This window comes from Terrapene carolina, unplaced genomic scaffold (genome assembly GCF_002925995.2).
Source record: "Terrapene carolina triunguis isolate 2854851 unplaced genomic scaffold, T_m_triunguis-2.0 Scaffold69, whole genome shotgun sequence".
Lineage (NCBI taxonomy): Eukaryota > Metazoa > Chordata > Testudines > Emydidae > Terrapene > Terrapene triunguis.
This window is the reverse complement of record NW_020664420.1, coordinates 24,434,978-24,460,033: the sequence shown is the minus strand read 5'-3', so window position 1 is coordinate 24,460,033 and position 25,056 is coordinate 24,434,978. Positions and strand designations below refer to the sequence as shown.

Sequence of the window (25,056 nt, the reverse complement as noted above, 5' to 3'; positions counted from 1 at the left end):
TAGATTGCCCTCTTGTTTATTCCCAAGGCAATTCTATATGAATGTAACAAATAAATAGCAAATAACTAAAAATATGTTAGTAATGAGTTTGCAGATTGACAAGAAAATGTTTCCACTGAGAACTCAGTAGCAATCAATAATGTGACAGGAGCTTGTAAAGATCAAGAATCCAAAGAGGTGAAATCTCTGACAGAATCTCATATAGGACAGAATTAAATGGGTATTAATGTTCATTATATAATTATATGATTAGATTACTTACATCAAGAAAGCTAACATCAATATGCAGATCAATGTCTACATCATCAATGGCTCCATATTCCCTGAAAAGAAAGAATTATATTACTTTCCAGCTACTGTTCAGCCCAAAAGCATCTATAAGAGGAGAGATCTTATTAAGAATAAAAGCAGTAATGGATATTAAAGTTCATATTTAACTGGGTGAGGCGAACTTTTCCATAATGGGTGACTTTTTGCTGTATTGAAAGGGATCAACTAACAGCCTCTGCAAATAATACTCCAAGCCTTCAATAACACAGATAATCACATTTGAGGAACTGCATAGCTCAAGGGAATTGTAATGGGATACTCTGTAATGGACAACACTGGGTAAATGACAGCTATTTACCTCTAGGTTCACATTTGGTTTGTAGTGACCAAAAGCCATTAACAACTGATGGCCGCAATGAAATGACAGCCTTTGTGTAATGAAGTGTTTGAATCCATTCCAGTTCTCAGTGAACAAGGTATCCACTCTGCTACAAACAGCATCACAACTGGTAGACTGAACAGGAACAGAAACTGAACCATCATTCACACTTAAATGCTTGGGTTCGTTCCCCATACAATAGATAAGATTCACCTGTGGAAACAGGCAAGGATCTTTGTATAAGGCTCCTGGTAATGGAAAGTCTGCTATGAGTTGCATAAAGCACCTACTACCTCACCAGTCCTGGGAGGCTTACAGGTGTCTAGTTCATCTCAGAAAGTGTGCAATGCGGGCTGGACAGCCAGGAGAGCAGGCTAATTAATTTCCTCCCTTTAATAGCTGCCACTGAGAGAGCTTCTTTGGATACATCAATGGAGGTTAAAGCTCCCCTTGGTGAAGGAAACCTTCAATATTATAACCACTTGTCCTCCCTGGGGTGAATCCCCCTATAACACTGCAGGCCAGGCTGATGCAGGGAGGTGCTATTTGTGCCTCCCTGAATCTACAAGAGTGCATCTGGCCTCATGTATCTATACCTCAGGTTTTTTGCAGCTGTACTGCACACCATCTTGAATTATTGAATTCTATAAAACTCACTGGGAGTTGTATTGTATTGTACAAAGTTGGTCCCCGCAGAACCGAACTGGGGCACATTGGTCAGGCAGCGTGGGGAAGTCTAAGCAGGTGTTGTTTGTTCTGGATCTACTTTGAAGATAAAAGGGTACTTAATTTTCCAGCAACATCAGTGTAACACTAAATTTACTTTACAAAAGGATTTTTTTTTTAAGTTGTATTCTCCATCAGATGCCACAGTAGTAAGGTGCATCTGTTTGGCCAATCCAGAACAAATTATAGTCCCTTTAAATGGTATTGATTTCATTAGGGGAAAAAAACTTAAAAAGAAAAAAAATGCAAGAATTTTCACCACAAACCATAGTTCTGATGCATAATGGGCATCATATTAAAAGTTGACTCCTTTAGTGTAAGGAGACAAAAAGAAAACCAATTGGCTCCTTTCTGATTATTCAGATCTACTTGCCTGTATCTTTTCTGTTTTCTGAGAGCTAGCAAGATGGGCAAAGTCTTTTGACTATGACCATAGAAGTGGATTTTAGACATTGGCTCAGCTTTTTCTTTCTTTCTTTAATTAATTAATTTATTTATTTATTGGGCTGGGGGTGGAGGGGGATGGTGGAATAAGGTAACAGTGCCCAATGAATCCTTTACCTAGTGTTCAACAACAAAGCAGCAGCTACACTGACATGGCACCATCACTGAAAAAGTATTGGATGCCCTCTGGTGCGGTTTTTAAAGTTTCTAAAGTTTGTGCAAGTTGAACATACTTTTCTGAGAGCAGTAAAGTGTACAACAGTAGCAAAGTGCATAATACTAATGAAATGCATAATGGTAGGTTTCTTGATAGAGGGTAGGAAAACTGCTTGAACACGAGCTGTGTAAGCAGACTAATACTTTCATACAGATGCCCAAAATGTTCTGCCTCCACTATTGCTCCGTGTGCTATATTTACTTCACATGTGGGACAGACAGACCAAGACCCACGACAACAGTATGGGTCAATTCTGCTCCATTCATGTCAATAGCAAACTCCCTTTGACTTAAGTAAGGGCGGAATCTTGCCTTAACTTCCAGTGGTCTATGGAGATGGTTCAGAGAGGAAGGTTACACTGATGATTTCTGTAATATTTTCCTAATTTAATTTTGACTTTACTTGTTTATGTTCTGTTACAGCTCAGGGGATGGGATCTTTCATCAACTGAACAATGTCTAATGCATTCCCATATATCTGAAGTTTGTCTGTTTGTCAAATTTCAGACATTACCCTCGGCAGCCTAGAGACAAGTTTCAAGGAAGAGTAGACTGAATAGCTGGGCAATTTTTTAGTTTCATTTCAGAGAGGGTTATGGATTACTGCCTGGATTTTTATGTGCTAAATGCTAAAATGAGGAAGAATTACATTTCTAAAGATACAAAAAGACATTAAGGGTCTTACAAACGTACCTAAGGGCCTCCCATTGACCTCTGCATTTAGACACCTCTGAAAATCCTCACTCTAAAGCCAAATAGTTCCTCTGTGGTACTAATGTGCTGAAGAGGGATGCAAAAAACAAACCAGAGGTTTGGGGGAGGGGGCTTGGGGAGGGAGGGGGGAGAGAAATCACACTCCTGCTCCTTCTCTGGGAAACCCTGAGAGGTACTAAAAAGAGTGTCTACAAACTGTTACAGAAAAATGAGAAAAGCTAAGACCAAGGAGACAGGTGTAGTTGACCTGACGAAACTCCCTTCCCCCTCCAAAAACCCCTGAGTGTCTGTCTAGTAATTTGGAGAAACTGCTAAAGAATAACGGAACCTTGAAGACTACCCTGTAATGTTGTCAAGGTCAGTGTTAGTTTGTGTTATCTGCCACATGCAATTAATGCGGGACTCCCCAAGGCACAGTTTTAACTCAAGCACATAAGTATTTTAAAGTGCTTGAACTTTTACATTTAATGTGTGACTGGTTTGCTTGAGCTGGTTTCTCTCTTGTATTCCCCTCTCATGTTTTGCCTCCTTTCAGTGACCTTCCCGCAGCATATCAAAGAACTGTTGAAAAATACAGGCGAGAACAACTACCTTTCACGTACATTAGACATAAAAGTTGTGTTATGTTCCTCTTCCACCTAAATTACTTAAGTGAATAGTATTTTAGAGCAGAATCAGCTGTGTTTTTTCCTTAAACGGTCCCTCTTCAAAGCATAACTGACCAGTGCTTGCTGTCACACATAAATGGGATAGCTTTCTTTTCACCCCTTTCCCACTGCTTCCATAGCCTGAGGTGGAGGTGGTAAGAAAGACCTCCCAGGCAATCTATTAAACTTAACAGTGGCCTGAGATTGCATAAACTGACAATCATGCAAGAATTAAACCGAAAAATTAACTTTAATATTTGAAAATATTTTGTCAATATACTTCAAACTACAGCAGCAGACTGGCCTTGCAGACAATGGAAGGAACCAGCACACAGGGCAATTGCCCAGCAGCTTAGTCCAGCCCTGTATAGACACAAACCCTGAGCCTTCAATGAACTTGGTGAAGGAGGAGCTTTATGAAGCTGTACTGGCTTCATGGAACTCACTGCTGTAAAAGGGCCTACATTTAAGATGTTGCAATATTGTGTGTACTAAGTAGCTAAGCTCACTAACATGCATTAAAATGCAACCAGTGCAAAAGGTCTCACATTTTTTATTAAATTGCTTGAAGAACCAAAGGCCAGATCCTGAAAGTCTGTGAGCAATGCTTATTTATGCAAGCAGGACCATGGAACTGAATGAGACTACTCAAGTGCTAATATTACTCAAGTGAATGAGTGTTGAAGGACTGGGCCTTTGAGCAAAATCCCACCATTAAATAAAAATGTAGGTGAAACAACAAAATACACAAAAGCTGAGTGAAATAAGAGGAGATAAAAAGGGTACAACCAAGGAATTTTCATGCTCTCTAAAGCCCACCCCCCATTCATAAGGGATTTTAGGGCTATCCCCCCTAATAAAGTTGCAGGAGCTAGGAAATACTTCTACCGCAGCCTACAGTGAGGCAGGAGCAGATGTCATCTCATAGTCCTGATGTGGCAGTGCAGCTCTTGAGATCTTTCAAACAAACCTTCAGGAGGCTGGTCCCTCAATAATCACTGTGAACGGACTCTGAGGGGTTTGGTTCATGTGGCAAATAAACAATGTGTGAAGGGTTTGCCCATCTCTAGCATCCAGAGCTCAGTGATGAGGAGCTGAATATCATGCATGCCTAGTGTCTGCAGAAACTCCTCTTTTTACCTTTAAATTTCTCTGGTTGATCGATAATTAGACAGCAGGGGAACAGGCAACCCTCACAGGGGATGTCTACACAGCAGCTGGGTGAGTGCTTCCCAGAATGGGCAGATAGACACACAAACTCTACTTGAGCTAGCATGCTAAAAATAGCAGTGTGGCTATAGCAGCATGGGCAGCGGCTCGGGCTAGCCTCCCAAGTATGTACCTCGGCGGTCAGGAAGGATTGTATCTGGGTGACTGGTGCTGCCACAGCCACACTGCTATTTTTAGCATGCTAGCTGGAGCAGAGCTAGTGTATGTCTATCCACCAACACTGGAAAGCGCCCTCCAAGCAGCTGTGTAGACATGCCCTTCGATATAGTCTCATTCAGCGGGTGCCCCCAATGTCATTGTCAGTTGGACTTGGTGCAGTCAGGGAATTAGGATTAGAGGAGAGGATGAAACTGAATGCCTAATGTTGCATTTTGTGGTTGCCAAAGATATATGGGTATTGTCAACTGCTGAAGAATTTAGGAGGCACAAAAGTTTTCCACATGCCAGAAGCACTCACAGATACCAAATTCTAATGAATTGAGCCCTAAGAGATGGCATAGCCCACAATGAAGAAGATTATTCAGTAAATTAAATGCATTAACATTTGTAAAAGGTTATATTCATTGTTGTAATGTTAAGTGCCTGAGGGAACATATTATAAAGGTATACAGAATTTCACACAGTGTAGCAGTTAACAGTCTGGCAACTAAATGATTATCTCATTCATTTCTTAAGTCATGTACAACTGCTTGGATTTAGAGTTCCAATGTCCTTTAAATCGAATGAATTTCCACTTAACTTCAAATGGCAGATAATGAAGACTTTTTTCTTTTACGAATATCATCCAAGGAATTAAATATATGCCATTAAAATGTACACTTGATAAATTAAATGGGCACGTTATTCAGCAGCACCACACAACTTTGTTTTAAACAATATCTCTTTTCTTAGAATAAAAGAGTTAACATATTATACAGGTTCATGGAAATTGTTATATGCAATATATGCAAGATGACCATTAGATCCCGTATAGTTTTTTATTTCTTGTCTTATATCATATTATCAAGGTGATATTTTCTCCATCACTTTGCAACCAGCTCTGTTAAATCTTGCCTACTGGTCATAATGTATTTATTAATTATTATTATTATTATTATTAAAATAATACCTCATGAAAACATTATGGACTACATGACAGAGCAAAGATAGTTTAACAAATATTTTGAGTGAAATTATCCTTAACAATAATTTTAATCAACATATAATAGCCCAATCCTGTCCCCATTAAAGTTAAAGCAACACTCTCATTGACTTCAATGTTTACAAGATGGTGCCTTGAGAAATTGTTCTGAGCATAGGCAGCTGTATTAGTAAGTTCAACAACATTACAAGGCAGAGCTCAGAATCATCACTGCTACATCATAATGTTCGTTTACTTTCCATTAGTTGATATAAATTATCCCCCTAGAAATCTGTGGCAGTGACGGATTCCGTGACTTTCCGTGACCTCCAAGACTTCTGCGGCTATCAATGTGGTTGACCCAAGGGCTGCCCAAGCAGCAGGCTCCAGGCTCCCCCTGGGGTCAGCCACACTGGGTGCTGCTGGAGTGGCTCCGCAACCAGCTGCTCGGGCGGCCCTGGAGCCAGCCACACCAGCCGCTGCTGGAGCAGCCCTGGAGCCAGCCGCACCGGCCATTGCTCAGGCGGCCCCGGACAGCTGGCTCCGGGAACTGCCCAAGCAGCGACCAGTGCGGCTGGCCCAGGGAACTGCCTGAGCAGTGGTTCCAGGGCGGCCGGTGCAGTCACTGTTCAGCGTCCCCTGGCAGCTGGTGCCACTGACCCCCTCAGCAACAGGCCCCCAGGGCACCCCCAGTAGATGTCGCCCCCAGCAGCATCCCTCTGGGGTGCCTCCTTCCCCCCAAGATTTAGGCAGGGGTATTTATAGTCATGGATAGGACACGGGCCATGAATTTTTGTTTATTGTCGGTGACCTGTCCATGACTTTTACTAAAAATACCTGTGACTAAATCTTAGCCTTAGTTATGACCCTTTGTATAGTTTGTGATGGCGATCCTACATAGAGGCCTATCTGCAACATGTCAAACATGCCAGAATATAGCCAACTAGCTTCCATTCCCTAAACTTATGCTGCTGATTACCAATTTTATGTCCTTTTTCCAGCCACAGAACTGACAAGAATTTTACCCACTACAACAATGTACCTGAGAGATACTGCATTAGGCCCATAGATCTCTCTCACTGCTGTCAAATCAGCTTCCAGTTGTGGGTGCTTGTGAAGTTCTCCATCGTAGTTAACCTGCAGATAAATGTAATACGGTGGGTGTTTTTATTTTATTTTTTTACTAGTAGCAACATTTTCATAGTATTCTAAGTGCAAATATGGTGGTGTTACTCAAGTTGTTTCGTGAATTTCATCTGGTCTTTTCTCTTCTATTGTATGCCTCCATGTTCCATTGATGGTATGTTTACCATGGTACTGTACCAAAACACAAGCTGCTGCTAAGGCCATATGAAAAAAAGAAAGGAAAAAAATTGACAAAGAAGCGATTTTTGTGAAAAAATGAAAAATTCACTTTCAATATTTCCTTTCTATGAAGATAAATGTCAGTTTGTTGATGAGTTTATTTAGCATCTTAACACTTGATCAATTTCATTTTTTACTGGGGGAAAAACAAATTGGCTGTGCAAGAGGAAAAGAGGAACTTATTTGCAAAAATTGTGTAAAATTGGCAAAATTCATTCCAAGTTCAACTACAGGCAGAGTTACCTCATTGTCCTCCTTCAAATTCCTCCTTAAAACTCTCCTTTGGCATGATGCCTATAAAAAAACTTGAAATGGCCAGGCCACGTGCATGCTCAGACCACTCTCTATCATTCTGACCCATGTTGTCTCATTGTTTCCTTGTACTCCACCTTCTGTCTGTATCTATCTGTTTGCTCTTGTTTTATGCTTAGATTGTAAACTCTTTGGGACACAGACTGTCTTTTTTCTTGTTTTTGTAGCGTGTTTAGCACAAGGAAGTCTTGGTCCCTGATTCAGGTTCCTAAGCACACAGTAATACAAGTAGCAGAAGTAGTAGTACTACTACTGATAATAAATATCTCTTATGGAAAAATCCTATTGCATTTAATAGGGATGAAATCTATGGGGCTCTATAGAAACTACCCAAAAATACAGTATGAAACCTTGGCCTCACTGAAGTCCCCCTTTCTTCCTAGATTTGTATAACTCTACTTGCTAATATTTCTCCAATCTAAAACCACTTCATTTTAAAAACAAAAATATAAACTGATAAAAAGTCACATGAGACAAGGAAATCAATCACCTAAAAAATAATTAATTAGGGATATAGTATATAATTTTCAAAAGCACCTAAGTGACTTAGAACTCGTCACTTTGTTATTATTACTGATAGCCTACAACACCATAAACTGTAAAGTGACATGACCTAAGATAATCTTCCTTCTTTATTATTCCTCTTGAAAATGTGTGAATAATATAGTAGGAAATGTATTGTTGCATATCTCCATTGCATATGGGAGGTAGAAACAGCCAATGGAAGTTTAAGATCATAGAACAAAATCGATAGTTTCATTAGACTTTATGAGGTCCATATAAGTTATATTTGTCTATACTCTATAAGGATCTACAACATATCATTTTAAAGGTATCAGGTATTGTCCTTTAGGAAAAAATACTGTAATTCATAAATACTTTTATAGTTATAGTGAATGTCTATAGATCAGGGGTGGTCAACCTGTGGCTCCGGAGCCACATGCGGCTCTTCAGAGGTTAATATGCGGCTCCTTGTATAGCTGCTGACTCCAAGGCTGGAGCTACAGATGCTAACTTTCCAATGTGCTGTGGGGTGCTCACTGCTCAACCCCCTGCTCTGCCCCTGGTCCTGCCACCACTCCACCCCTTCCCCCAAGGCCCCTGCCCCTCCCCCCGAGCCTGCCATGCCCTTGCTCCTCCCGTCCCCACCAGAGCCTCCTGCGCACTGCAAAACAGCTGATTGCGGCAGGCGGGAGCATGGGGAGGAAGGGTGCTGATTGGCAGGGCTGCTGGTGGGTGGGAGGTAATGGAGGCTGGAAGGGGGTAGCGAATGGGGGGCTGCTGACATATTACTGTGGCTCTTTGGCAATGTTCATTGGTAATTTCTGGCTCCTTCTCAGGCTCAAGTTGGCCACCCCTGCTACAGATGGTGTGGTCACCTTGTATCCTGTTACACTAGTTTAAATCTGGAGTAACTCTACAGAAGTCAATTTCCCCAGATTTGGACAAGTACAAAATGAAATGAGAGCAGAATTTGGCTTTGTCTCGCTGAGAAAGGCAAAGAATGAAGCACTAGAGTCCAATTCTGCCCTTCAAATATCCATGTAGACTTCCCACTGACAACAGTTGTTGTTACACAGGCATAACTGATGGCAGTACTGGGCCCTTGATTTGTATATCATATGTAGTAGTATTCTAATTCTGAGATTCAGTGGTCTGTATCAAGTTTGACAGTTAGAGATGCACATTTCAACTGAATTAAGCAGTACTCATCTGATCCCCCTCTATAAGTGAAAATTAGCCAATGGTAATTTGACCACATTTGGAATTCATCAAAGAATCTGAAGCCCATCTGAAACTCATCAGTGTAGCAGCAGCACAAGGTTACCAGACATACTAAGAACATTTAGGAAAGGGAGGGATCTGAGCTAGTGTATCACTGACTTATTCTGGTCAAAGATGGAAGGCATAGCTCTGGAAAGAGTCTTGTTCCTATCCTCTGTGCTGCAGAAGCTAGGGTCTAATATAGGGAAGGGGAAAAGGATGCTGCTGCTGGGGGACTGGCATTTTGCTGAGTCAGACAGAATGAGTTGTCAGGGAGAGGGTGAGTAAGGTGAGGGCAGCAGGACTCCCATCCCTATACCCCTCCCCCTCAGAAGGAAAAAAACTAGGACCCCATTACTCTCTCAAGTTGCTGACATAATCATAAGCTCATCCTTTATTTTTTCATGTTAGATGAGGGAAAAAACTATCTTCTTTTTTTTTTAAATAAAAATTCTGACACCATATATATATACTCCAGAGTTCTCAACCAGCGGTCCAGGGCCCCCTGGAGGGCCACAAGCAGGTTTCAGAGCGTCCACCAAGCAGGGCTGGCATTAGACTTGTTAGGGCCAAGGACAGAAAGCCAAAGCCCCACTGCATGGGTCTGAAGCCGGGGCCCCAAGCCCTGCCAAGAGGGGCTGAAGATGAAGCCTTAGCAACTTAACTTCGCAGGGCCCCCTGTGGTGTGGGGCCCCAGGCAATTGCCCTGCTTGCTGATGCTGGCCCTGGCTTTGATATGCAGAAAAACAGTTGCCGCAAAGGTGTTCCGTGGAGTTTTTATAGCATGTTTGGGGGAGGGGGGAGGGGGCTCAGAAAGAAAAAATGTTGAGAACCCCTGACTTAAACAACGTAAATCTTGACATGATGTACTGATGATTATGGAGTCCTGCATTATGAACGGAGAAGGGTGATTATCCCGTGAATCACAACATACTTGACTTGCCATCTTTTCTCTCCCTATTGTATGAAGCATCAGAAAAATCTGTCCAGAACAATATGTGGGTTGCCTGGCTCCCCAATATAATGCTTCCCCACAAAATTTCTGGTAATGGATGGCTAAGGGCTGGAAAGGACAGCAAATTCTGTGTTCCCCTATTGGCAAGAGGAACACTATATTAGGAACATATCATATAAGGTATTGCCCATCCCTGTGATACAGCCCTAGCCACATTTATGAACATGCAGAGGTGAGTGGCAACTTTGATTAAAGGCAGAGGTTTTTTTAAAACTGCATCTGCAAGTTTACACCACAAGAGCAGCATGAATAAGAACCAAAAGCAATGGTGTTATTGTTTCAACAAGAGCTGATCTGCTGTTATCTTCTGCAAATGTACAGATTCAAAGGAAGAGCGCACAAAGACTCTCACAGAGCAGCAAGTATAAGAGTTAAAGTTCCCAAAAGTGAAAGGTCTGATAAATTTACCGTATCTGAATGACTTGTCATTAGACAATCTCCACATTTAATCTGAGACATGATACAGATTTTTTTTGTCCCAACATAACAACTGTGGGTAAGAGCTCTTAAAAAGAGTTTAAGTGATTTAGGAAGATAACTCCTAAATCCCATTTCAAAGAGGACTGCATCAAAGCACATTAACAAACTGTGCATCAGCAGTGTCCACACAGACGGTCTGCAGCAAGCTAATACAGGGTAGATTCACACCCCACCTTGGCATGAATGATTTCTTAATGTAGACAAGCCCTCAGTCCCACTGAAAATCAATAGGACTTAGGTGCCTAAGTCATTTAGCTACTTCTAAACTGTTTACCCAACTTATCTTTTGGGGAAATTATGTACAGGTGATTCAAACCTTTCCGCTATGACCAAGACACTATGGGCATGTCTACACGTACAACGTTGCAGCGGCACAGCTGTGCTGCTCCAGCACATCTGGTGAAGAGGCTGTATGCCAGCAGGAAAAAGCTCTCCCGTCAGCATAATAAAACCACCTCCAGAACACCAGAAGCTATGTCGGTGGGAGAAGCTCTGTGCACACGAGCACTTATGTCGGTGTAATTTATATAGCTCGGGAGTGGCTTATTCACACCCCTGAGCGACATAAGTTATGCCGACATAGGCTGTAGTATAGGCATAGCCTATGTCTTTTCTTCACCACCACTCCCAAACCCTTTCCTCTTTTACACTTTCCGCTTTTCTCACAATCAATTCTCTCACTGTTTCAATTGTCACCAGTTAGAAATGGTAAGATTATCTTTGACTAGCAATTTCTTCTCCAGCTGTATTTTTCATGTGGTTAAATTGGCATTTATCACTTTATAAACAGTTTGCATATCTAGAAAGAGAGAACCAGGCAGAGACTACATTAGTTCAAAAAAGGGCCAAGTTTATATAATTCAAGGACTGTGTTGAAAAACAGAAGATGTAGAACCAGAAATTAATTAACCAAAATTGGTGTGTCAGATATTAGGCATAATCGGTAGACAAAATAATGAGGGGATGGGCTATTCCACCAATCACTCCCTTTTTGGGGTCATTGAAAGATAAAGGCTTTGGGAGAAAAATACAGAACAGATGGAGGCTACTGGCATGAGTGTCACCATCGTGGCGGCCACCCCCACCATCTCCCCAGATCTTCTTTGTCTTAATCCTGACGGCCAAAGAGAGGGACACTGATAACATTGCCACCTCTACCAGCTCCAGCAGAATCCAAAAAACCACTTGGAATGAAATAGGACAGGATTTTAACAAGAGAAGCAGCAACAGCCACTCCAGCTCATCTCAACTAATTTCTTCTCTTTTATCCAAAAGGATGGCATTACCTTCTCTGATACCATCTAGGAGACAATCTAAGAAGGTTTTTATTTTTTTCCTTTTAAAACTCTTTCCAGATAAAGGGAAAGGGAACAAGAAATGTCATCAGAATGAAAGCTTTACTTAGTACTTTACATTTAAAATGCTTTAACTGTTTTCTCTTCTTCTCTGTATCTTTAATAAAAGGTTAAAAGGCTTTTTAATGGGGTCTTTGCCATCGTACTAAGCAGGCTCAGGTCTCTGTATACCAAACTCCTTGTTTAACACTGTTTAATGTCAGTCAGTGACTGGTTATGTTAACACCTTTGGCTCATTTATTCCATCTAAATTAACATAGCACACCCTTATGGGGCTTCTCTATTACTTGTCTTCCTATTTGCTCTCTTCATTCATCTCACAATTCTTCTATTGCATTAATTCTTCATGCCTTTTTTTTCTACACAAAACTCTTTAGAACTCACTTTCTCTTTATGTGGGCATGTTTTCACTATGGAGCTAAATCGGCACTGCTGCAATCGATGTGGCGGCATCGATTTAGTGGGCTGGTGAAGACGTGCCTAATTGATGGGAAAGCATTCTCCCACTGATTTCTGTACTCCACCTCCCCGAGAAGTGTAAGGTCAGTTGGCAGGAGAGCATCTCCTGTCGACACAGTGCAGTGTAGACACTATGGTAAGTGGATCTAGCTACGTCTACTTCAGTTACGTTATTCACATACCTGAAGTAACATAGCTTAGATCAATTTACTGCAGTAGTGTAGACCATGCCTGACTCTCTCATTTTATATCCCATCTTATAACCTGTCTCTTTTCCTCTCATTAATGCACTTCTAATGATCTCTTGTCTTCTCTCTTCCTCTTTTTGCTTACCCAATATTTTGTACTCATTCAGGACAATCACAGCTGTTGATTTTTTTGCTTTTGGTGATTACTGTATTTTATTCCCGTCTCTCTCTGTTGTCTTTCCATGGAGCAAGGGTGCTACATAAATAGAATGTAATGTTACCAGTTCAAACACAATCTAGACAAATATTGACCAAAACCTGTTACTATTTAACAGCTAATTGGTAGCTTATGGAATGGTGTTCTCAGTCTGTTTCCTGGTGGCCACATGCCTATATAACAAAAACCATCCCCATGAACACTGTTTGCATTTATTGGTCCCTTAGTTGATGATTTCTGGACATCAAGAGTAAAGAGAGTGCCCTAGTCAAACACTCCATTGACCTCTCAAAAGAAATAAGTACAAAGGGAACATTTTAATTTCCAGTAGGGACTAGGATATGGTAATAAATAATTCTGCTGAGGGAACACGAGGGAAAGGCACAGAGATATACTTATTATTTTTTAAAATCAGCATCTCTCTAGGTGAATTAGACTACAGAGCTCAGAAAGGAGAAAATTTACTATAGTATAGATCACAAGAGTTTTGTAGCTACCGCTTTTACCGTTAAAATGCAGTGCTATTATTTTTACCAGATGTCAACCCCAACGCATAACAGTTTACAACCCTATTTTGCTTCCATTGATGTAAATAGGATATATGCTTTATAGAGTGAACAGTATTTCCTGGAAGCTATAAAATAGATCCCATTTTCAAAAACATCCAAGTTACAATCAGTTTTCTTGTCCTTACAACTGCACAAATTTGAAGATTAATATAAAACTCAAAATAAATCATCTCAGAAGCCTTCAAAGGACATTGTTTGCAACTTTAAAATTATTGGGAAAATGTTCTCCCTTACCTGTCCCCCATAATAAAACTCTTCAGAATCATTATCTCCTTCAGAATCTTCTTCAACTGCACTATTGTGCCTTGAGTCCTTATTTAAAAAAATAAATAAATGTTAGCAAATGAAACAGGAGAATGACATTTGCTTTTCTTCTTTTTGTAATTATGTATGTTACAAATAAACACTTCACACACTTTATTTAGAGTTTTCATTAGTAACTTCTAGGCAAGAGGATCGTGGGCCTGATTCAACCAATGAATGGCAAAATTAAACTGTGTCCCTATAGGTAGGGCCCAACCAAATTCATGGCCATGAAAAATGCATCACAGACCGTGAACTCTGGTCTCCCCACCCGAGAAATTTGGTCTTTTGGGTGCTTTTACCCTATACTATGCAGATTTAATGGGGGAGACCAGTGTTTCTCAAATTGGGGGTCCTGACCCAAAAGGCAGTTGCAGGGGGGGGGTCACAAGGTTATTTTAGGGGGGTTGCGGTATTGCCACCCTTACTTCTTCGCTGCCTTCAGAGTTGGGCAGCCAGAGAGCGGCGGCTGTTGCCCGGGCGTCCAGCTCTGAAAGCAATGCCCAGCTCTGCAGTCAGCAGTGCAGACGTAAGGATGGCAATACCATACCATGCCATCCTTACGTCTGCGCTGATGCTTGAGGTGGCTCTGCCTTCAGAACTGGGCTTCTGGCCAGCAGCCGCCACTCGCCAGCTGCCCAGCTCTGAAGGCACCGCCACCAGCAGCCATTCAGAAGTAAGGGTAGCAGTACCGCAACCCCCCCTACAATAACCTTGCGACCCCCCCCCCCCATAACTACTTTTTGGGTCAGGACCAGTGTTCCCTCTAATTTTTTACGTCCATGCGTGGAATGAATTTTGTTATGTGCACCAATATGGAGGTGATGTGTGGTGGGGCCAAGGGGTTCAGAGTGTGGGAGGGGGCTCAGGGCTGGGGCAGAGAGTTGGGGTGTGGGAGTCTGGGGGTAAGGGCTCTGGGGTGGGGCTGGGGATGAGGGGTTCAGGGTGTGGGTTCTGGAGTCTGGCTGGGGATGAGGAGTTCAGGGTGCGGAAGGGGGCTCAGGGCTGGGGCAGAGGGTTGGGGTGTGGGGAGGTGCAGGCTCTAGCGTGGGGCCGGGGATGAGGGGTTTGGGGTGCAGGCTGCCCCTGGGCTGCAGTGGGGAGAGAGAAGACTCCCCCAGCCCTCTCTCGCTGCAGCAGTTCGTGGCCAGGGGAGAGGCGCCTCTCTCCAGCCATGGCAGCTCCGGGGGGGCTGGGTTGGGCCGAGGGAGGGGCTCCTCTTCCCTGGCCGTGGCAAGTCTGGGGCAGGTCCGTGGTGGAGCCGGTGGGGAGGGGCACTTCTCCCCGCTGTGGCAGGTCTATGGGGGCGTCGGTGCAGAGGGGCACCTCTCCCCGCCGCTGAAGGTCCGTGCTTTGGCCGGCAGGAAGGGGCGTCTCTCCCCACCATGGCAAATCCATGCTTTGGTTGGCAGGGAGGGGCGCCTCTCCCCGCCACGGTAGGTCTGTGCTTTGGCTGGCGAGGAGGGGGGCGTCTCCCCGCTGCTGCAGGTCTGCGCTGGGGGCGGCCAGAAGGGGAGCCTCTCCCCGCCACAGCCCTGTGCAGGGCTTAATACGCAGCTGCGCACCTGTGCAGGTTAGAGGGAACTTAGGTCAAGACCCTTACAATTACCCGTGAAATTTCAGATTTAAATAGCTGAAATCATTAAATTTACAATTTTTAAAATCCTATGACCGTGAAATTGACCAAAATGGACCATGAATTTGGTAGGGTCCTACCTATAGGGCATTAACCTAATGTATTCTGGCAAATCAACTATAATAGTCTATATTAATTTGTCAACAACATAAATAACACTTAGATTTTACATTAAACATTCATCTTCAAATCCCTCTAAAAGAATTCACTTATTAATTTACACTCACAATAGGGACGACTCATAGAAAAAGGTACTATTTTATCAATTTAAGTTAGAAAGTCACACTTTAATCCTTGCTTAATGTCATTCAACTGTTTAAGGACATTATTTCTTGTTTTCCCACAATCCATTTGTCATTCACAGCCCTTATGTTAACAGGAGCTTACATAAATTGAATATTTGATAAAATCATAAAGACAAAATTCTCCTATTTGATCCACACTTTATCTACTGCACATTTTGCATTCACAGGAGGCACAAAATTTCCATAATGACCCAGAAATCAACTGTGTGAATTGAACAGAATTTTCCTTTTAATCTTATAGATTCAGAAAAGTGAGATATACTTTTGCCACCAATTTTCATGGCCTCATATTCTAATCTTATCTCCTTACCTCTGCCTGTAAATTCATACTGTATGCTGTGCACGTGTATATTGAGTGAAAATCGTATTTTCAGCCAATTTAATAGCAATTTTAAGACTTTTTTTGCTGGTATTTTACTGAAGAAAAACAAAAGAATGTATTCAGTCTCCACTGCCTAATAATAACCTTAACTCCATGGGAAGCATGCTGCAAATATAAACAAAATAAACACACCAACAACAGAAACAAAGAGAAATGAAACTCCTCATACTAAAAGAGTGATAAACCCAGCATATATGATATAATCACACAATGAAGTAAAGACTGTGATTGTCTGGCTCACAGAGATGGTTGGTGTTAAAGATTTTCATTAAAAGGGTCTCTTAAATAAATACCTTACTTGGATCCTAATTCAATTAAAAAATTTATAAAAAGTTCAATTTCTTTGCCATGAAAATTAAACCTATCTCAAGCTTTTAATCGTGAAAATAAATCTAACTTCACCTAAAAAATTTTAAAATAAAAATATTTCTTCACCAGGAATGTACTCCATAGTACTTTGTAATTTGTGACTATTTTGGTTCTCTAAGCTTTAAAGATCATTGAATAAAATTCTGTGATAGTGCAAGTCAAAAATTTCCACTGCAACTTCTTATATCAAATAAGGGCCTATATGCTACAAACACAACCACATCAGGAAACCTCGCTGCCACAGGGTTGTCCTATATCTCAGTATAAAACATGTGATGAAACCAGCAAACCATTACAATCAAATATAGACTACAATTCAGGAACTTATCCTTATTCGAGAAAGCATTTAACATTAAGCATGTGCTTAAGCACTTTCCTGAATCAGGGCCATAAAGTGCTTAAGCCCTTTGATTCCAGTGGCAGTAATGTGATAATATGCTTGGTAATAAGGGTTTGCCAGACTGAGTGTCACCAAAGACTTCATCTTAATGCTGTTTCTTAACTAGGTTACTTCCTTGAAACCAAGTATAAATTACACACTGGAATCATGGGGCCTGATACTCCAAAAACCACCTATTGTTCACTCTGTCATGAACAGGTCCATTGACTTCAATGAGACTGTCACGCTCACATTAGTAAGCACTTAGCTAGGAAGTGAATGTTTGAAATATCTGGTCCTGTGCATAAAATCAGATTAGGAGATAACTGCTTTGTGACCAGCGTCTCTGACACAGTTGTACTTTCAAGGCAGAAAGCGTTATGGGGAAGGTTCAGTCATCCTAGATTGATAACACTTTGCATATCTTTTAACAGCCTCCTTGCAAAACTATAGATTATTTGTATACATCTGGAGTGAAATCCTGACCTCTTTGATGTCAATGGCAAAAGTCTCATTGACTTCAGTGGGGCCAGAATTCCACACCAGTGTTTGTTTTAACAAATTAAATGCAAAGGAAATATTAAGTTATGTTTTGTAGTTTGTTACTCTACCTTCCAATGAAAATATGTATAAGGACTACATTAATAAAGCAATACCATACCTCTCCATTTTCCCTCTGTAATTTTGATTTTATAGATAAGCAACAGTTAACATCACTGGTTTTTCTTAATTCTAAAAAAAAATAATTAAAAAGGAAAATAGTTAATAGCCATGACAAATCTAAAATCATTTTATTTATGTAATTAAAAAACAGAACTGAAATAAGTGTAGTAGTAGTAGTAGTATTTGCATTACTGTAACACCTAGATGCCTCAGTCATGGACAAGGACTCCACTGTACTAGGTGTTGTACAAACACAGAACAAAAAGACAGTCCCTGCTTCAAAGAGCTTACAATCTAGCAATATAAAAACAAGAAGCCAAGATGCCTCAGGAATCCATGATTCTACAATACAAAATGCTGCATAAATAGGTGTTTCCCCATCACTTTTATTTACTTGTAAACTAGACTTAAGCTATGTCCACACTTATGGAGGTGTGTAGAGTACAGGACCTGCATATGTAGCTACTCGCTGCAGTGAATGGCAGGCTGTGGCCACACTTACTGCACTGCGGTGTGTGGTTGTATGCCACAGTGAAAGGCTCTGGCCAACATGTAGACAACAGGGAAAGGCTCCGGCATTGGGCAGGCAACAGGACATTATAATAGCTGGGTAAATGCCCTGGGAGGCACTGCTTGGGAGTGTAGAGGGCCATGTAGAGTATATACCCTGGAGGTTCAGGTGTGTAGGGCCCAAGCCATGCCTCACTGTCTACACTGCTATTTATAGCTGTGCTAGTTGGGTGTGCACTGTCTGTACTGTACATGTCACCGTTATTGGGTGCCATTTTAAATTTCTTCTATGCTGGAATGTTACAAGATGACAATTGAGATACTGATTTTAATTGGATTTTACATAAGAATAAAAGAAACTGGCAAAATAAAGTCATTTCATTTTCTTTACAGAGACAAAGGTTTTGTTTTGATGTTTAATATAAAATTTCACACTTGATTTAAAAGTATTATAACATGGGTATCTTTGAATGAAAAAAATGAAGATCTGATTAGGATCTCACGGCTGTTTTGCTTCTCTGTAACTCCACTGATTTACATCAGTTTAAGTGAGATCAGATTAAGGGCCTAAAATGTTTGCTTTCTAGCAACTTTGTACCAGTTTTCCATTCCTGCACCAAAAGTATATTTTTCAGGCTAATTCTATGTTAAACACAAAAAACTATGTTAAAATAACATTATTAAGGTTGCAAAGTCAAGCACCCCAAAGTTAGAAAATGATAGAATTAAGGATGCCTGTGCAGTCTCCTTTGTACCCACTGGCTCCCAGTCCCCCATCCCTAGCTCCTGTTTCCTTCCCAGGCTTCCAGTCCCACTCTCTTTGACCAGCCAGTCGCAGTTCCCTTTCCCAGCCAATCCCAGGTTGTCCCCCAGCTCCCAGTCTCAGCCTCCACCCTTGCCTCTCATCCCACCCCAACTCCCACTCCCAGTTTTTTTCTCTCCTCCTGGCAGCTTCCAGTCACAGGCTCACAATCTACTGATCCTGCCACTCCAGCTCTTGTCCCCTCTGGGGTCCAATTTGACAGCTTCCTCCTCCACACTGCCTGGGTCCTGCAGGGGAGTCACTGAGAGCACAGGAGAATTTTTCTACTCTCAGTTCACATGCCTAGACCCAACCCAGCACAGCTTGCAGCAGCTCAGAGCTGCAATTGCAGGGAAAGTCAGCCCCGCGCTGCAACATGCTCATTGTGGACAGAATCTTTAGGGAATTTAGCAGCTGAGCATATGTGAACTGTGATTTTTAAAAGCTTATAACGTAGCCAAAGGTGGGCAGATTTTCATGGGGTTGGCATAAGGTACATATATGACACTACCCGGGCAAATTTCAAATCTGTTCCAAAGCATGAGGTTGCTAGAGCTTTTCAAAGATAAGGGTGCTGGATTTTTTTAACATGGTCAAAACAATGTGTTCTTCCCTAGCTTTGTTCTCAAAAATAGCTAAACCACTTTTGCTGAAAATTAAAAAAAAAATCAGCCTGAGGTAGATAACTGACATAGAAATGTTCATCCCAAATGGTTAAAGTTTAACAAAGTGATAAGCAAATGAAAATGAGGTCTTACAAAGGGAAGTGTTGGGCAGCCTTAATGATAGGCAACTGTGTCCCATTGCATTCAAATAGGACTGCTTTAGCATGATTGCAAGCCATGGAATGAGTGAAAACATATATTGCCTATACACTCCCCAAAAGAAATATTTTCGTTGCTTCTATTCCAAAAGGTATGACCATACCCAACAATGAGCTTGTGAAAAAACTACAAGATGCACAGCAATCCGTATTGGCATATCATCTTTTATGTATGGGCAGTATCCTGCAGCCCCCAAAACTTTAACTTGAAAAATCATTTGTGACTCAATATTACCTGTTGCGATTCTATGGAAAATTACTGGGATTGACTCTGTTGTAACTAACACATCTTCATCATTATCTGAACTGGAAACATATGTGTTATCTATAAAAGAGAAACAGTTCTTAGGATAATGGGTACATAATAAGGGCCTGATCCACAGCCCAATGACACCATCCAAGCAGCCTCCCAGGCTGCCCCCCAGTATGCTTCCATCTGTGACATAAAGGAACTACTTCGTATCTGTGGGTCTCCTATGTGCGCTGAAGTGCCTAAATATGCAAAACATATAAAAATAGGAGAAAGGAAGGTTAACTTCCTTTGGCCCTGATCTTTCAACGAGCTCTAGGCAGGATGGACCTCCTGTGCCACGCAGAGTCCCACTGAAGGCAATGCATTGGCCCAGTGATTCACTTCTGGCAGGACTGGGTCTTTCAACCATAAATACATGGTGCTCATTTGGCATCATCACAGCATGTGTTAGCTAATATACAAAGATCAACGGAACAATAGGCAATAACATTTCTACAATCTACGTCAGCCAATGTGTATCATTATGGACATTTATTTACTGGCAAAATACTCAATGTCTCCCACAGGAGTCATGCAGATACACTGTATCGGTTCATATTAATGGAACTTTACTATACTCATTGACAGTATATACAGCTCTTTTGGAGCATAATTATCCTAATATTATGTTACAATTATGAGGAAATGGTTTCAAAGATCATGCTCAGTGCCATTAATACTACTTCTAAAAATATCAGTGATACTTTAATGATTTCAGCTATGTATAAACAATGTGGAGACAAACTTACTGTTTAAAATAGTTTTAGTTTCACTTACAATTATGCAACTTTTCAATAGCTGGCACTACTGACAGTTGCCACATCACAATGGTTCAGGGACTTAAGGCTTAATGTTCAGCTGTTTCCAATCACTCAGAGATTTGTGAAGCAATTCATTCAGTTTTAGGTGATGATTTCAACATTGTTACTAGTGCCATAGTGATAATGTGACATAGGTAACAGAAATGTATGAAACTGATGTACCCATAATTCCCTGAGCTGTTCCTATAATATCTACAAATTTACCTGCTGAGGATTCCCCTTCAGTCTAATTAACACCCAAACATCTAGGGCAACAATCTGTTCTGGGTTATTAAACATAGTAGCAGTCTGTTTGGTGATCACAGTCTATTCTTGCTCTGCATGGGCACATGGATCCACTCTTACCTATAAATTAGCAAGATTAGGGCCTTAGTCACTTGTTTAGGAGTTTTCTAAAAGGTGGAATACACATTAAAATGAAAAAGATTACAAAAAGAGCATACAGATTCTTGTCATTTATAGTAGTTTTGACCTTTAAGACTTATTATGTCTTGATCCTAAAAGGCCTGATGCAACAAAGCACCTAAGCACATGCTTAAGATTAAGAACACAAGTAGTCCCATTGACTTCAAGCACATGTTTAAGTGCTTTGTTGGATCAGAGCCAGAATGTTCAGCACTTTACTGGATCAAGCTATATATTTCATACCAAACAGGAGTTAGGTTGTTTTTAGATTATCATCACTGACAGCTTTAGACATGGTAAGCGTCACAACCCCCTTCTCGCTAAACTCGTGAATCAGGTTTTCTCACCCTCACCTGGCTGACAAATGAAGGCTGAAAAGGAGAAATGACTGTGAAAACAATCTAACTAACAGGAAATGATTAGCAAAAGAAGCTCCTAGAACACATTAATGCTCTTTCAAATATCTTCATCTGAACCTCTGAATATTGCTCTAACAATGATATTTGCTTCAAGCACAAGAATGTTTCACTATACCTGGATAATCCTCCGAGACATGTACTGAATAGGATATGCTGAAAGAAACAAAAAAGAAAGAAACAAGAGTGTTAATAACAATAACAGTTAGCAGAAGAATTTTCTCTACTTCTGTATTATCTGTTTATTTATAGATTTCTGACAGCTTCTAAGACAGGAGGCAACAGCTACCTTGACAGCTTTTGAAGTGCTTAGCTCAAAAATGTAATGGCCCATTTCAAAGGTTTACTTCTGCTAAACCAGCTCAGGTCTAAATTAAACTGTCTTAAAAATATCATGATTGCATTATAAAGTGTTCTCTCTACAGTAATATTTCACTGCCTCCATTGAGCCTACTATGTTTTATTTGTTTAAATGTATACATATGTCCCAATCCTACAATTAGTTCCATGTGGGCATAACACTGACTTCAGTGGGATTGTATAGGTGTAGAATAATGGTGGGCAATCTGCGGCCCATCAGGGTAATCCACTGGCAGGCCGCTAGACCATTTGTTTACCTCTGCATGGCCGCCCGGAGCTCCCAGTGGCTGCAGTTCGCTGTCCCTGGCCAATGGTAGCTGTGGGAAGCGGTGGCCAGCACGTCCCTGTGGCCCACGCCACTTCCCGCAGCTTCCACTGGCTCGGAATGGTGAACTGCGGCCACTGGGAGCTGTGGGAGGCCGTGCAAAAGTAAACAAACAGTCTGGCGGCTCGGCAGATTACCCTGATGGGCCGCAGGTTGCCCACCACTGGTGTAGAAGTCTGCCCACTGGCAGCTAAGTGCTGAATCAGACCCATGGACTTAATTATTTTAAGAAGGTTAATGTGCATCCTTATTTTACACCAAGCAAATTAATCTTTGTAGCATGCTGAAAGCTTTCCACTGTATAATTCATGTACTTTTCTTTTCAGAATTCATATATATATAATACGTGTCTACCTGCATATCTAAATAATACAGTCTGGTGTGTGCACCATGGTCACATCAGTGTAAAACTGATGAGGAAAAAATATAGTGCTGATCCTCCATAGGTAGAACTCCCAGTGGAATCAAGAGGTGATTCTACATGCATAGGACTTTCAGGATCAGGTCCTTGGATTAAAAATATCCTCAGGCCAGATTCTGCAAACAACTACAACAAAGTTTAGGTCCTGATCCAAAGCCTGTTTAAGTCAAGGGGAGCCTTGCAACTATGATTTAGTCCCAGTGGAGAGTGGGACAGAGGACAGAAGACAGATGTGTGAATAAACCATGAAAAAGGGAAAAGGAGGTAGAGATGCTTGGAAACCTTGAAGTTATGAAAAAGGAAATCAAGGTTAGAAAAGAAAAGAAAAGAAAAGAAAAGAAAAGAAAGGTTTTGTGCTCCTAGTAACAGCCTGGAGTGGGGAAGGGGAACTCCTAGATAAAATCTGCACAAAATTTTGAAGTTTCCTCCATTTGAGAGAGTAAAAGGAGAAAATCTAACTGCCAGACTAAAATTAAATGATGATGTTTCACACAGAAGAAGCAATTTAAAGAGGCAGATGTATTCACAAGGTTAAAAATAAATAAATGCTTTAAAAAGTAAGGGATGTTAATTTGGAGTAAAAAATAAAATCTGCATTTTTATTAGAAACACCGCCAATCTAGTTTAAAGCCTAAAATTTAGTAGGAAATCTGTCTATTTCCTATAGATTTCTTACTTCTGATGTTGAAAGAAAACCAAAAATGTAATTAAATTTAATTAAATTCACTGCAAAAAGTGGTTCCCCCCCTTTAAAATTAAATATTTTCTGAGCACGCAGGGGAATTTGTACTGCCCCTCTGGAAGGGCATAATAATGGGGTGCTCCCCATGTATGCTGCAGCATTTGGAGGCACTGTGCCATATGTAGCTCCCACTGGGGCAGTTTGCCTCCACATCGGCCTTTACTCAGGCTCTGCCTATCATGCACAATTGAGCCCGTAGTTAGGGAACACAAAGCTGTTCATTTGAACCTGTGGAGGGAAGTAGCATAATGCTTATGCTTGTAATCGTACATTAGTTACGTTCAACTTCCGGAAAAATGTTTAAAAACCTGAATTTGTTTTAGTGCCAAAACACTTCTCTCATTTCTATGCATGAAAAGCTACATTATTTTTAATGCATTAATGGCAAGCTACTTCCTACCGATTGTACACCTGCTATATTTTAATTGAACCCTTAAAGCAATTCCAGACTTGAACAATCTCTCAAAGACTGGCAGTCACTATTCAACCAATCTCCAATTGATTTCAAAGGCAGTTTGGGCCAAGAGAGAATCAAAGGATTGGGGAGTTAAGTTTGACCACGTCAATGGCAATTGATTTCAAAGAACATTGTGGATGTTTAACACCCCACCGGACTAAAACTTTAGAGAGCAAAAAAGCTTCTGTACTTTATTTTGTCAGTGCTCAGAGAGAGGCAATTGAAATTAACTTAAACCTGGTCTACATACAGTATTACTATTTCAGTTAGGCAGTGGAGCTTCCTGCAGCTGGGGGAGGTACTCGGAGATGGGTCTGATCTCCCCAGAGAGAGGTGTGCAGGGGAAGAAGTGGCCTGTCCCTTCCCAGCCTAGCCAGGACCAGATTAGACCCACCTCCGGGAACCTCCCCCAGCTACAGGAAGGAGCTCCACAGCTGCTGCCTTCAGAACCCAGCTCTGAAGGCAGAGCAGACGTGAGGGTGGCAATCCCACAATTCCCCTACAACAGCTTTGTGACCCTTTTGGGTCAGGACCCTCACAAACAACACCATGAAATTTCAGATGTCAACATCTGAAACTGTGAAATTGACTAATTTTAAAATCCTACGATCATGAAATTGACCAAAATGGACCATGAATTTGATAGCCTGGGTACTTATACCAGTATAGCTTATTTCCCTTCTCATACAGGAATAAGCAAATTTATACTAATATAATTGTCTCCGCATTAGGAAGGTTGCACCCCTAGACAATAACCGCATAGTTAAAGTGGTACAAGTTTTAGGTGGTGGCATGGGCTTAGTGAGGATGCTATCTCAGCATCATTTAGCTCTGTAGTTCTCAAACTTTTGTACTGGTGACCCCTTTCACATAGCAAGCCTCTGAGTGAGACCCCCTTATAAATTAAAAAAACACTTTTTTATATATTTTACACCATATAAATGCTGGATGTAAAACAGGATTTGGGGTGGAGGCTGATAGCTCACAACCCCCCATGTAATAACCTCGCGACCCCCTGAGGGGTCCCAACCCCCAGTTTGATAACCCCTGATTTAGCTTATTCCTGCGACAGACAGCAGCTCCTTTGTAGAAGACATCCTAAAGCAAATACATTCCTTGACCTTCAAGCTCAGAACAACCTTTATAATAGAAATATTATTACAAAACATTTGTTA

At 41.3% G+C, this 25,056-nt stretch overlaps 1 protein-coding gene across 1 annotated transcript in view; it reads right to left on the bottom strand.

Annotated features, from left to right (window-relative positions):
- Window positions 1-25,056, bottom strand: part of PARP8 (poly(ADP-ribose) polymerase family member 8) — a 141,071-nt gene that overhangs the window by 73,579 nt on the left and 42,436 nt on the right. Inside the window, exons 3-8 of the mRNA XM_026649083.2 lie at window positions 21,695-21,732; window positions 19,878-19,967; window positions 17,506-17,576; window positions 13,705-13,782; window positions 6,789-6,883; window positions 263-323 (exon numbers count right to left, since the gene is read on the bottom strand). Of these exons, the coding sequence (XP_026504868.2) occupies window positions 263-323; window positions 6,789-6,883; window positions 13,705-13,782; window positions 17,506-17,576; window positions 19,878-19,967; window positions 21,695-21,732 (433 nt within the window). The remainder of the gene's footprint in view (window positions 1-262; window positions 324-6,788; window positions 6,884-13,704; window positions 13,783-17,505; window positions 17,577-19,877; window positions 19,968-21,694; window positions 21,733-25,056) is intronic.